Here is a 15,028-nt window from a genome sequence, read left to right on the forward strand (position 1 = left end):
ATGAAATGCAAACTTGCATGTTACTTGTGGATTTGGATGCACTATCCAAGGAGAGACAAATCAGGAGCCTGAGCAAGAGGCATATGTTATGAGTCCAGAATAAAGTTTATCAGTCCTTAATGAACTTCATGATAGGGGATTTTCACAGAGCCATTCCTCAGTGCCTTTCTTGCTTTGGTGGTTGAGGGACCTGGTACAACTTGGTTAAAAGGTGATGTTTCACTCACACATTTTGATGAAGTCTTTTATTAAATGTTGTTTGAAATCTGATGGCACATAAAGCAAAGCTCATTTCTCCAGTAAGTTTTTCCCAGCTTTCATTTACTTAGGAATGGTAAAGTTGCTAAAGAACCATCCAACAAGATTTCTTGACACTGCAGTGACAATCAGGATATCTTGCAGTGCTGCACTCGTAGGAAACATTTAATCAGTTCCTAGACTTTCTGTAATTATGTGCATGTCATCATTAGAATTAATCTATACCTGCTTCTTGTCCATAGTTTCTGAAAACTATGAGTTAGCCTAAATGACCACCAGTCATGGTACATTTAGAACAGCTTGTTTGTGCTGATGCTATTTTCAAATAAAACACACACCTACCGACTCCTCCAAAGATAAGCAGCCTAATTATTTAACTGTACAACATAGTCACACACCACCTACCATGAAATGCACAATCCTTTCTGAGCCAAACACTTCCCTTCACAGATGCAACACATCCCTTTACAGTATTTAAGGTCCTGGGGCTCAGATGTGCAGCACAATTAGGACGGGCTTTCACATGAGTTTAGCAATTAAAAGGCTGAACTTCCAAAAAATGCTAAAATTTGACCTCTCTGAGAACCACCAACAAAAACACATGCAGGTAGCACAGCCCATGAAAGTTTTACTTGTTGTGTGTCAGGCAGTGCCATGGATTATTTAGTTACACCTGGACAGAGTATCTGTAGCATCAAACTCCAACATGGCATTTCTTCTCCTGACTTTAGAGCAACACTTCATTCTGACATCTGCCACAATTCCCACCCCTGGGATCCCACTACCTTCAGCTTCTCTTATTTAAATCTGTGCGTTTTATTATTCCTGCCTCTGTAGCTGTCCTTGATCGAATCTCACTTCATAGATTCTTGCCCAACTCTACAATTCAATTAAGATTTAACAGCATTTTAATCCTTGTCTACCACATATTCCCAGTACTGCTCAGCCTCCAACACACACAGATCTGACTAGGGAGGGCTCTCCATCCCTTACAATAACTTGGAAATGGAATAACAAGCCATGCTGGGCTCCATTTGCCACCTCTGCCAAACAGGCACAGTCTGAGCCCTGTTCAGCCCATTCAGCACTGTTTGACAGCAACATTAAATCCACAGATTTCATAACTAAGCCCTTGAAAAGCGATGGGGAGGGAGCTGTAATTTTGTAAGTGCTCAAAAATTAAACACAAACCAGCTGGTTAAATGGGTAATAGCCTTGCAAAGTGAGTGAAAGAAAGAGATTCCTCATTGCCACCCCTTCCAGCTATGGGCATTTCATATCAAAGGCCTAAGCCTCATTTCCTATTCCTGATAAAAAAAAAACAAAAAACCAACAAAAAAACAAGTCAGTGCAGCAGCAAGGAAACAGCATCATCGGGTGGGTTTAATTCTTCCTCCATTATTATCTCTAATTCACTTGAAAAGTCACTTCAAACTGATCAGTGGACACCAATTAGAAACTATTCCTCTCATTTAGCTCTTCCCTATGCAAATGGGAGTGTACACTCCAAAAAGTACTAACTTCTGGTATAAACACAGTTCCACCCTTTCCCCACCACCTCCAAGGGAATGTCTGTGGAAAAGAGGGATAGGGTGGGGTTTTTTGAGATAATGTTTTTCCTGACTTCGGTACTAATTACATTTGCAGGATTCACAGCACAACATGTCACATGTCCCTTTTTCCAGAGGACACTACACTGTCAGCAACTCCCAAAGGCTCTGAGAGACTCCCATGGGGGGAAAAAACCAACTCCCTTCCAACAGCCTCAAGCAAATAAAATGTCATCATTGTGAAGATGAATGGGAAACAAATGATAATTTGGGGGAAAACAGGAGCTCTGAAGGAACAGCTACACAAGAAAGTGGCATGTTAAAAGCTCAGGATTGAAGAAGGCAGAAAGGATTATGAAAGAAAACATCAAGAGGTTGGATGGGCTCTTCAGAACCCACACCACCCTAGGTCTATTCTAAGGGAACTCTATTCAGGAGCTCCCTTGGGTGCAAAACTTTCAACATCTAACTAATCAACCACCAGAGATGTCTCTGAGCTTATACAAGTCTAAAAATATGCACAGAATGGTTTGGGTAGGAAGGGACCTTAAAGCTCATCTCATTCCACCCCTGCCATGGGCAGGGACACCCTCCACCAGCCCAGGCTGCTCCAAGCCCTGCCCAGCCCTACCCAAGGGAAGATTGTGCTCACTCCTGATTAGAAATAAAGCAAATTCATAGGAAAACCATTCACCATAAACAGGTGGGTCCTTCATTTGTGAATTAAGACATATGCAGAAGAAAGCATCCAATGTGTTTGGGAAATCCAATAGCTATGAAAATACAAAAGATTCTCTACATACCACAGTAATTTGATGGGAGCTAAAAAATTTGGGACAGTGTAATGGTACAGAATACAGCTTTCCCACTTCTGTTAAGATAACATCTGCAGATATTTAGCACTTCAGATATTTTGACATTAGGTGCTCAATAAAATTCTCCCTGTTCAGATTAGAAATGCCCAAAAAAATGAAACTACTCAGATGCTGGAATGCTGTGTCAAAATATTTGGAAATCTAACAGAGACTTCTTATTTTTTTTTTCCTTTACTATGTATTGAAAAGGAAGATGAACATTTAGGAATTGTTCAAGTAGTCATAGAGTGCTGTTGCCAGAAAGTACTCTCAGCTGGCTGTGGATACTTCCAACACTGACCACACGCTCCAGGAACTCCTCAGAAAGTTTGATCAATTTGGTCAGGGGTGACACACATTATGCCTGAAGGAGTGGTCAGCATGGTGATGGGAGCAGACAGCAAGTGGGTGGCACATCATAGGGTAGTTTGGGCAACTTCTTATATTGAAGAGGCCACCAGAAGCACAAGCAGGAGGTGGAACATGCTATGGAAGAAAATACTGGGGTAGGTATTGTCCAGCACCTGCCACCTACATCACAAACATCAGTACTCAGGAAGCCACTTCCATGTATCAGCAATTCCATCACAGGTGATTCACATGTTTTGATATTTTTTCATAAAATATTTTTGAAGGTAGATTTACAGACAGTTACTACATTTTGCTGCCTACTTACTAACTGGAAAACTGTTAGTAAATTCACATTGCACTAAATAGTCCATAACATGTATTCACATAATTCACTTACTCTATCTAACAAACAAATTTTGGCATGGGAAGAAATTTTCAGAAAAATTTGCTGTGTGGAATCAAATGTTGTACTTGGTTTCAATGGTCTCAAATGAGAGCTAAGCCACATTTTCCTAAAGGAATTACTAAACTAGTCTCTAATAGAGAACTACAGCCCTGTTAGAACCAAGCTTGAAGGGAAGGAACCTCAGTCTGCCATGTTTGCAGCACAGAACTGCCCAGCCAGTCAGAGGGCACTGAAAAAACCACCTTGGGGAGAATTTCACTGTTCTCAGGGAAGCTTTTGTTTTATGGCAGGAGTTGGACTCAGCTGCAGTGGGCAAACATCACTGAACCAGGATTCAGCAGGAACAGGCACTGCAATGGCTCTGACTCCCACTGTTTTCTCTTACAATTTCTCAGTTTCTAAGAGAAGATGAAGAAGCTCAGTGGCAGCAAAAAGCTCTGCTGAGGAAGGAACAGAGGGACTTGAGAAAAGGAGAACACACCAGCTCAATTCCTGGAGAGAACTCCTGTGATCCTACAGGAAATGTTACTTCATAATCTCTCTGTTGCATTTTCACATCATGGACAGTTCTGTGTTTTAATAGTTCATGGGGAAAGCTTGGAGAAAGGAGGTCTTTGAATTCCACTTTGACCATAAATTCCACTTTGAATGACCACTTTGAATTCTCTTCCCTTCAGAGCACTTCAATGGGCTTTCAGACTTTCAGGTCTCTTGTTTTGATGTCATTTCTCACAGTCTCATCAAATTTTGTCTTGTAATTACATTTGCTTATTTAAGACTTTCCTGGCAGTGTTGTTCTACATCTCTGCCCCTGGGACCAAGAAATTTTGTAAACCAGCAGTAAAAATGAAAAGGGTTTTTGCACTCTATCATACCAAGAGGAAAATCCTCATTTTCTTATGCTGCTTTGAAGATTGTAAACACATGGGAATCTAAGAGGTTTGAAAAATACCAGGATGACAAGAAAGATGCAAACAATAGTTATTAGAAGTAGATCATAATATTCCAAGAACTGAAATGAGGAGGGGGAGACATAAAAAAAAGGATGTTCACCAATTAAGCCATTACTTGAACAAGGCTGCTCAAATTTCCTATCTTACTTGCATTCTTAGGAAAGGAAAAAAAAATAAGTTTGGAATCACAGTAGTATCACTTTAGAGGTGCTGAGGTTACTCTGGGAGCTGTTTCTTGCCCAAACAGCTAAGCTGTCTACCATCAATCTGCTTCTGGGGTAAATAGGATACTGGCTACTGTCCCAAACTCAAGCAGTACAAACAAACAAGGAAGGGAGTTTTAAAAGGAAGTACAAACAAACTTAAAAGGAAGTACAAACAAACAAGGAAAGGAATTTTACTTTATATTTGTAAAGTAAAATAAGACCTTGCCTGGCTGGAGAGCTCCAGGGCAGCACTGAGCCCCTGAACTTGCTGGGGACACTTTTCCTTTCCCAAGAGGTTGCACTTGCCTTTGAACTTTCAGCCATACAGAAAAAAAAAAAAAAGGCTGAGTTGAAATGTCAGCATCATCTTGGATTCAAATCAATCAGCTTGATGCATGATTGCAACGGCTAAACCACTTCACCCCTGCACTGCCCTCATCCATATGTTCTTTATATCAGCAGTCAGCAGACTGGGTGGCTCAGTGCATTCATTTCCTGTCCTAGGCTTGGGCTCCACTTTAAACAAAACAAAAGCCCCCTGAAACTGGAAAATAAAAGTTAGTATCTAGTGACAGTTATATTCACCAGACTGGTTTGCATCAAATCTTTTTCTCCATCCAAGGAAGTTGCAAGAAACCCTTTGGGAAGGCCTGGTACAACTGGTGATTTTTGACTATCCACTCAATGAGCAGGTCACAGTTCTACAAAACCAGTAAAGGAACTGGAGATCTTTCAAATACTGATGTGCCTTGGACTGAGTAGAAGGCAAGGAAAGGAAGGGGAGAAAGCCCCAGGCAGTGTCAGCTTGAAAAAGGAAACAGGTTGGAACCAGGTTCATTTACCACAGTAAATTAATGGCCCACTGAGATCAGAATCTCCATCCACCCCTCCAGACAATGCTGCTCTTTATCAGCTTCAATGCAGGAGTTAGATTCCCAGGATAATTTAAATCTAAAAATGCAGCTTTCAGTGTTGATGTAGGTACCTGTCAGCTGGTGACAATTAAGTGGTTACTGCTCAAGCTAAACTTAACAGCTGAGGATGGAAACACCAGTGATTGAATTGCATTTAACAGCTTGCTCTAGCAGAGGGGAGCTTTCCCACTGAAGGTGTTACAGCAAGGCAGTGTCATCAGGAGTCTGTCATCCTTTGGGGCTAGACATCCACACTGAACTGCTGCTTTTGCTAAAGAAAAGCCGACCTGCCATTTGGGAGATCACAAGTTACGATATCAGAAATAGCTGCAGCCTCTAAATAGCTTCAAATTCTTTGATTTCTTTCCTTGGCTCACCCTCTCTCTGTCCTGTCTTCTCTCTTTGAAAGGGCAAGGAAGGCTTGATGTAAGGACAGCTAGTAAAAATAATCTATCCTTCAGATATGCTACAGTGGTTTCCCCCAAAAACACTGTTCCAGAACAGCACAAAAAAGGACCAAATATTAACTCTGCTCACTGGGGGTTAAAGAAGGAATCAATAGATCTTATAGACAGATTTATATCATCAGGATGCAAAGACCACCATCAGCCATGCCCATGCACACACAACTCCCAGAACTCTTCTGTGCGCTTAATCAATCCATTATCTGCTGGCTTAATCCATCCTGCTGAAGGAAACACACCTTGTTCCAAGAGCCATTGGGAAAGGAAGCGTTTCCCTCTGGAACCAGGAGATGTTGCAGTGGGAGCTCAAAGCCACTGCAGCTGCCATTCCTTTGGCAACAGTGGCTGTCAAAGAATGGGAGGATTTGCAACACAGCAAGAAAACAAGTTAGAAACAGTGCAGGTTCAGGCTGCCTCCAGTCATACCTACCTCACATCAACTTCTAAAGCACCAGCTGCACACATAAGTGAAATGAAATATTGAGGAGAAGTCTAACTACCAAAGAAAGATGAAAGCATTTTGAGGTTCTGCCCTGCTCATTCACTGTGGCTTCATCACTGCACTGTTTTTGTTTTGCTTCACTTTAGTTTTGTGTTTCCTTTTGTCTGCTGTTTCCAGGAAGAACTCACACAGTTAAGCATCCCACCCTCACAGAGGAACCAAATTTGCAGTAGGGGAGAGCACAGAAAGGAAAGAGTACAAAAGACCTTATATCAGGTTGCCAAAATCCCTAAAACAGCCTCTTTTTAGCCTTTTCTACTTTCATTTCCAAGTGACATTAACATTAGGAATCAACATAATGAGTAAGTAAATATTTCCATTTTAAAATTGACAGCTTGAAGGGCCATTTAGACCACTAGCACCAGTATTTACACTAAAAGGTAAGTGGCAGAACCCTGCTGCACCAGAAAGGGGTCTTTTTTTATTTTCCTCTCATTCAAGGATATGGGACTGTCAGTAGCACCAGATGTTTTAAAGAGAGGGGAAAAAAAGGTAAAAGGAATCTCACACATGAAAGTAAGGGCTTACTACTGGCTTTCTTCTCACACTCCATCGACCATATCCAAGCCCAAAAGAACAGTTCCACCTTGAAAAGTAACTGTATAAAATTGTCACCTCATTCCACAGACCTGCTCCTGCGAGATCACTGCCGGCTTTCTCAAACAAGCTTATGTTGGCTTTTTATTTCCACTGAACTCTGCTGAGACAGATCTGGCACTGCAGGAGGGAGCTGGAATCTCTCCTTTGCACCAGCAGCACCAGGAAGCTGTAATAACTCACACCTGGCCAAACCTGCAGGCTTGAACAGGCTGCACACAGGGCACACCTGAGGGGCTCCTCAGGCCACCAGGTGCATCCTCACCCAGCTACACTGGAAGTGACAGCTCTGCCACCATCCTCAGCTCCCCTTTCCCTGCAGGGACAGCTAAATACTCAAGCTGCACACAGCAGCTTCTCTCTCAGGCTCGCTTCTTTTAGCCTTATGTTAAAATGTAAAGCTGTCTCCTGCAGACTGCAACTTTGGGTAGCATTGCCACTTTGTCAGACTTCTGTGGAGCTTCTGTTTGCTCAGCAGCCTGGAACCAGCTGCTGTCTGCAGCCATCACTCTTTGGGACTGTAATGAGACAAGTTCCTAGTCAGAGATTTGCCTGAATTGTGTGATTGGTGTTAAGATATCATAACACAAAGAAAACGAGTACAAACAGCAGACTCAGAGATGTTGGACACCCCCCAATGACCCTTCAGCAGCCAGAGACAGGCTGTGTTGACCTGATGCAAATGAACAGAAAACTCCAGGCTTAGTTTCTCCTATTCATAAGCTCTGATCTCACAAGTCAGGTTCAGCAGATGCCTTAATGCCTAAACCTGAAACTTGTTGGAGAAGCGGGACTTGTTTCAAACCTCCAGAAGTAGAAAATGTTAGGAAGGAAAATGTAAAACATGCCCTATTGTGATAAAAAAAGGAAAATACTTTTTCCTCCTGCTCTGGAAAGAGCTCTGTGTTTTCCTCTGTGCAGAGAACTGTGTTTTCACATGCACTGTGCAATAAGAATGTTGCACCAGTAAGTCAAGGAGCAGATAGAAAGGGGAACCAAAGGTATTGATTGAAAGTTCTCTGGGAGCACACATTATTTATGTCCAGACCTTACAGGCATAAAACGTTCAGAAGCAGCCATCCAGGAGCCAGCTTTTAATGGACACAACAACCGATGGTGATAACAGAGACAGGGAGAAGATAACACATGAAAAGGAGAATGCACATTTTCTGAATACAACAGGGGTGCCAAGCATGAGCACATCTCTAAACAGGTCATCCCTGATTCCCTTTTCTTTATTTCTTTCCCCCTTCCTGTTCAGGCCTGTTTGCAGACCACCTTTCAGAGCTCGTGTGTGACATTCAGATAACAGTGGGGAGTGATGGGAACAGGTGATTTGTTCCTGTGTTTAAGAGGTGTAGAGCATATTAAGGAACAAACCCCAGCCCAAGGCAGCCAGTCCATCCTTGCTGCTCCATAAGGACAGAGGGATTGCTGGATAACTCACCCTCCTCACAGTTGCTCCCCGTGAAGCCAGGACAGCACCTCCACTCCAGCGTGGTCACAGTTCTGTAGGACATTTTGTATGTGGGCCTGATGAGAGTCCTGTAACTAACACAAACAAGGAGTCAACAGAATACAGTGACCCAGCTACACAAAAAGGAGTCACACAAAATATCAGCAAGGATTTATTAGAGCATGGATCTGATTCAACAGCTTTTATTTTCCTCCTTAAGCCCTCATGCTCCACTGGCTCTTCCCCACACCTCTCCTCCCACAGGTACCCCCAGAAGCTTTGTGGAGATCTCACCACTACAAAGCTCTGCAAGTAGGAGATTACTTGTTTCCCACACTCTCCCTTCATGTGGACTTCTGGGACATTGAACAGAGGCTGGCAATAGCCTTTCCTCACTCAGCAGTAATAGTTTCTCACCTTCCAGGTGCCTTCCCTTTCCCCACCACTCAGACCTGGGATGTTCCAACACATCAACATGACAGCTACATCAGTGACCTTCGTGGAGCCTTTTTCCCAGCTATCTGCCCTGTGCCTCAATTCGCCCACACCTGAAATAGGGTCACACTCTTCTGCAGAAGCACAGCCAAGGTTCTGCAGGACAGGTTTGTGAGCTCTGTGAGCAGCACAGCATCCCCAGGGTCCCAATTACAGCACAAGCACTGCCATGCCCCTCTGGGAACTGCAGGGTGACCTGCAGACACAGCAGGGCTGTGCAAGGCACCAGTGATTCTGAAGTCAACACAAAACAGACAGTTGCATAAGTGACAACTTTTCCTTTAAAACAGCAGCTCGTCAAAGCTGGCAACTCAGAGTTTTCCCAGTATACAGCCAAACAAGTCACTGCTGCTATTCATGAAGCTAAAAGCAAACACAGAAGTTGTACTCTACAAGCTCCCCTCGAAATTCCTACCCTTATTTAACAGCCAAAAGAATTTGGCACACAGGGAAAGTCTGAAGCTTTGGGATTACAGTATTGCAGGCTGCAGTTTATGCTTGTCTGTCTAAGCCAGGCAGACACAAGCCCTGAGCACCCTTGTCCCTGGGGAAAAGGCTCCTCCTGCTGAGAGCCAGCAGGAGACAGAGCACTGCCCCGGGCTCAGCTGGGTACAGGAGAAAAACAGAGCTGGAGATTGCATGAATCTCATCCAAAACTGCTCCAAGGGGAGGCAGGTGTCCACCAGGACAGCAATGCAGTGACTGGTAGCTACTCCAAAGAGCAGTAACAAAGGCTTGCCAGGAGAGGCTGCCCATGTGTGTCTTGGAAAGAAGGAGCAGCTCAGTCGTGGTTAGCAGAGTCTTTGGGAAGCTAATTTCTCAGGAAGCTGCTGCTGATTTGTGCCAGCTGCCAAACACAGAAAATAAGTTCTCCTATAGCCACTGGAGAGTGGAGGCTGCACAAGCTTCTTCCTGAGCAGGGGCTGCCTGCTCTGGCAACAGCCTCACCCAGAGATGGGAGAGCAGCGCTGTCTCCTGAGAACATGAGGTCCTCACCCTTGGAGCTCCCAAAAAGGACACCAGTCACTCCTAATACCCACAACTGTGATCCAGGCACTTGTCTGGTATGGGCTGGACAGAGCCAGCTCATCCCACCTATTTCTTTGCTCTTCTGCATGCAGTGGTGTTCAGGAGTCCACAGTCATGTGTGAGTTTGAGGACTTGGAGCTCACTGATGTAGGTAAACCTTTAACGCTTTTTCACAAAGAGACCTAAGGCACAAAGACTTTAAATGTCTTGCTGAGGGTCTCTCAGAATAGCTCTGGCAAAGCCCAGGAACTGAACCCAGGTCTCCTAACTCCCAGTCCTGGCATTGAACTCCAGAAACGTTTCCACACGTTAGCCCCAAACCATCAGTCAGAAGTTCATGACTTTGTCACTAACACCACAGCTGGATCTGACCTTCAGATGAAAGTCTCCAGTCTTGTTACCAGTGTCCAGAGCCAATGTGTCTCCAACCACACCGTGATTTTAAAACTATGTTTCTGCCAACACCAAGATGTTAAAACTCTTTCAAACTTCATTATGAAGTGTGGAGAGTGCCTTGAGCCAGACTGGAATTTTGGCAGCAGTTCTGTGTCGGGGAAGTAGCTCTAGTTTAATCCTCAAGTGAGGGAGGACTTCTCAGGGCATGACAAGAGTGGAGCTCAGCTGTCACAGTCTACCACCCACCCTGAATTCCCTGGAAGAGTCCTGACATGCGCAGCTCTGTTCAGCATTGTGCACTCAGGCATCTGAAGTGGGCCCAGTCTGCAAATCCAGTTTGTTCTGAAGTTGCTCTGTTCTTCATAACATCACTTGTCCACAATTTTGTGACATGGCACCAAGGTCTGCTGTGACCTACAGCATCACATCGTGCAGATTTCTGACTGCTATTCCAGGAGGAGAGCAAAGAAAGCACCTTTAGCAAAGCATCACCACCATCTGACACTTGTAGCGTTGCAACTGAAGGAGTTGAAAAAATTATATAAAAAGGAGAGGGAAGGAAGATACCAATAAAGATCAGAAGCCCCTGAATGAAAATGTGTGGAAAATACAAGAGGCAGAAAAAAGGATTGCTAGGAAAATAGCCTTTCCCTTGGATGTCTCTCAAGCCACAAACACTGGCACAGAAATCTGCCAAAGCAGAGGGAAGAGGTTTGGAGGAGCCACAACCTTACACTGCTCTGCTCTTCAGGTAGCCAAAGGATGTGCTCAGCACACACAGCTCCCTTCCAAGCACTTCATGAAGAAGCAAACTACCAGGATCTGCCACTCCACTGCAAGAGTCAGGAGTCATTTCCAGGGATTTTGCTGAGGCTTCACAACAATATCCCAGGGAGTGGGGCAACTCCTAGGAAAGAGCCCAGAAAGTTCAACCAGCAGCCACTGCTGTTCCTAGATCAGAGCCAACACACAGGAGCTGCCTGATCCCTGTAGGATGAGCTACATGAGCTTGTCCATATACAATTAACATTTGGGAAATAGCATCTTTTGCTTGTGGCTCTAAGTGGCTGCCAAGGACATGGTAATTTGGGGAAGGAGCGTGAGCTGATTGATGAACTGATTTGGGGTACAATGCTGTAAGTACTGGAGAGGTCAGGACACACCAAGGGATGGCAGCCACAAGTCTCACTCCTCAGCACACAAGGACGTGTCCCCCTTGCTTTCAAGGAAGTGTCACTGAACACAACAGGCAGACATGACACAAGAAAAGGGAAGAGCGTCACATTCCTGGATCAAAGCCTAAAAAATCAGGTCAAAAGAGACAGGCGTGATCTCTGCCATGACCCAAGCAGGACAGCCTGTCACACACAGGAAATACCTTCACCCTTTCTGGATTTCCCCTGCCCTTTGACACTCACAAACAAAGCTGTTTGTGCACAAAGACCACATGAGAAGGAAGGCGTGAAACTCGTTTCCACATCACAAGAGAAGGTTTTGTTACTCTGATTCATTCAGCCATTGCAGTTTATGCCCAAGGAGACCTCCGTGACCCTCAGAGGCTTCTATTCATTTTTATTCAAGCCCCAGGTTGAAAGTTTCACCATCACTTACTGATGGGTTTCAGGATCACAAGATGAATGAACTTGCCTTTTTGACTGGCAAAGAATCCCGAAACCAAGAAATCCAAACTCTGTTTTGCCTACTTTTCTCATGGCACTGAAGTCAGGTATCAACCCAGTGGGTCCAACCCCAGACATATAACTGCTATATTGTCTTCCAGGGACCCTCATCCCCATTACAACAAATGCTTCAAAAGGCATTCAGAACAAAACTTGTGGTAGTTCCTCTGACTCTTGGTACCAATGCCCTGATTTACAGACATGCCAAAACCCTGCAACTCCCCACAGAAAATCAGAGTGTTCTGAAATCAGATTTCAAATCCATCAGGTTAAGTAACAGTATCTCAAAGCACTTGGAAAGAAGGGAGTTCAAGAGCTCAGAGAAGCTATCAAATATGTATTTGGTTCCCAACAGCACCACACCCACAGAGACCATCAAAACCATCCTCTCAAAGCCTACCAGACACTGATTACACCAGGCAGCTCCTCTGTGTGACACAGACAAGACAACTTCACCTCAAAAGCACCTTTGCCATCACATTTACACTCACGGGCACAGCAGAGATCATCACTGTGAATCAGGCCTGTGCTCTTTTTTCCTGCATCCCCAGCTCTTCCAGCTTCCCTACCACAAATCCAGTAGTTCCCCAGGATAAAACCTAACCAGAGAAGTTTCAAATATGCTCCTGCAGGCACCAGATTAAAAAAAAAAAACAAACCAACCTGCAGCTGCAGGAGTGTTGGAGCTCATTGTGTCTTCTGCCTGTGTCAACAGGGAGGAGGAAGGTTCTGTTTAGCTCTGAAACATGTCTGGTTCAAATAACTTAGCAAAAGACTAAAGCCAGGAAACAAACTTACCTACCTGCCATGCCCTGCTGTCCACAGCAATACCTGACAGTCTCTGAGTCTCAAGAAAAAAAGCCAAGGACACAGAGACAGATGTTTCTATGCCACCACAGAGCAATCATCAGTTCCTGTCTTTATTAACAATCAGATGTCAGATGCACTGCAGCAGGGAGGAGGAGTGCTCAAAGAATGTCTGGGCAAGATCAAAAGGCCTCAATCAGCAGCCTGAGCACAACCCCTGAAACAGGTGACCCTCCACCTGTGCCCAGCCAGCACCACACAGCCATTGTTCAAAGCTGAGAATGCCCCTTTGTGCTACAGCTCTAATCCTGCACAGCCAGAGCCTCTGTCTGTCTTGTTTGTAGGAGCACTGTTCATCCTGCATTTCTGTCCCATGTGTGCTTTGGAGAGCAGATGCCTTTTTCCAAGCACATTTCTCTCCAAGATGTGGAGTCGTAAGGGAATTAAATACATAAAAGAGTTTATGTGTAACAGGAATTCAAATAGCAATCCAAATACACTGGAATAAGCTCTGGGATTTATTATTCAATTGACTGGAAAGCAAGAAAGAGAGAAGGATTTCCCTGTGGCATTACTAGTTCTGAAACTGAGGGGAAACATCATCTACAGGCCAATCTCCTGGGTGACAGATCCCTAACTTCTCCTACTGACCCTGTAGCAACAGAGTTTTCAAAAGCACAGAAGACCAAATTGGATGAGCCTGCAGAATTCCTTCTTTGTTATTACACAAACTAGCTTGTAAAATCCCTCCGGGAGCAGTAATGTGTTCAATTTAAATCAAGAACAAAAAAAAAAAGAAAACCCAGCATTCAAAAACACCAAACAATGATCCATGCAAGATGTGTAGCCTGCTTACATTAAATGCACAGAGCATTTGTGATAAGCCAAACCAGCTACAATACTGAAATAAAAAAACAGGCAGTGACAGGCAGCTGGAAAGGGCATCACAGCCCAGATTTGCTGTGTTGCAAGAACACTCTTCCTTCCATCTCTCCCAGCTCTGAGTGAAGTTTGAAGCCAACAGATTAGTAACTTAATGTTTGGAGTTCCAGTGACTCTTATCAAAGTAAGAGACCAGGTAAACCAATCCCTGTACAAGCCAACTGTGAGTTTCCTGGAAAAGTGTCTAAAGGCAGAAAATGCTGTAGAGACAGAGACTCAAAAGCTAAAGTGAGACAGCTCTGTGGCCATGGGGTACAGCAAAGCATAGCAGTATAAAAAACAGGATAAAAAGTCACACAGCCTTGCTGGGAACATTCATTTTCAAGGATGGGACAAGTAGGAGAGGAGCTGGAATATTCCACTACAAATGAAGAACACTTCCAGAGATGGGGATTTTCACAGCAACAAGAGTTTGAAGCAGAAAGTGTTTGTCTTCTGACTGAATGTAGGTCTCAAATCCTTGCCTGGCCTTCAAGACCATCCTTCTCAGCGAGCCTTGAGGAGTGCAGTGTCCCAAGCAGGGCAGGACTGGGCACCACCCTGCAGCTGCTGCAGCAAAAGGCTTGCTGAGGAGAAGGGTACAATTTGGATGCCTGGTTTTACTGGGAGCTGTAACTCCCAGCTACAACCATCCAGGCAGTAGAGAACCAGAGACTAGGCTGCCATTGAAACCCCCAGGTAGGGACTTTGTCCCTTCCTTCAGACAGTCAAATGGCACATGTGTTTGAAGCAGCCCAGAAGCTTCTGCCAGGCTGCAGGAGAGCTGCCTGTGCACCCTGGAGCGTGACCTGGAAAGGGCACAGCCTGTGGCACACAGGACCCAAAGCCTTTGATGCACAAATGGAGAGAGTTCAAGAACAGATCTGCTGAGGGAAATCCTCCAGCCAAGACTGCTCCAGAGCAACTCAGCACCCAAGCTAAATAAAGAGCCTGGGGTGGAGGGCAAGAACAGAGCAGCTCATCCCAGCCCAGCTAAGATGATGATACTCCTGCTAAAGCAACTTTGCTGCAGCTTCCCAGGAGCAAGTGGATGGACAGCAAGGACATCTCACAGCCAGGGAGAAGGCTGGGATCGCTCAGATCCTCCTCTGACAAAGGCCTGACCCTGAGCTGCAGTTTGTGCAGTAAGGGAAAGAAACCCAACACGAGTGAATGGGAGACAGGAAAGG

The 15,028-nt window shown here is 44.6% G+C and overlaps 1 protein-coding gene across 12 annotated transcripts in view; it reads right to left on the minus strand.

Moving 5' to 3' along the window:
- The window catches only part of COL26A1 (collagen type XXVI alpha 1 chain), a 159,311-nt gene that overhangs the window by 114,441 nt on the left and 29,842 nt on the right, over positions 1–15,028 (minus strand). For 9 of the 12 annotated variants that reach the window (XM_088066296.1, XM_014254925.2, XM_088066290.1 and 6 more), the window contains exon 3: positions 8,503–8,606. In XM_088066296.1, coding sequence (XP_087922422.1) covers positions 8,503–8,575 — 73 coding nt within the window. In that variant the 5' untranslated portion in view covers positions 8,576–8,606. The remainder of the gene's footprint in view (positions 1–8,502; positions 8,607–15,028) is intronic. The other 3 variants (XM_088066297.1, XM_088066291.1, XM_088066288.1) reach the window with 1 other exon arrangement.

Source organism: Pseudopodoces humilis, chromosome 23 (genome assembly GCF_049639895.1).
Source record: "Pseudopodoces humilis isolate 2021_Gansu_Grassland_sample_001 chromosome 23, ASM4963989v1, whole genome shotgun sequence".
In the NCBI taxonomy this organism is placed as follows: domain Eukaryota; kingdom Metazoa; phylum Chordata; class Aves; order Passeriformes; family Paridae; genus Pseudopodoces; species Pseudopodoces humilis.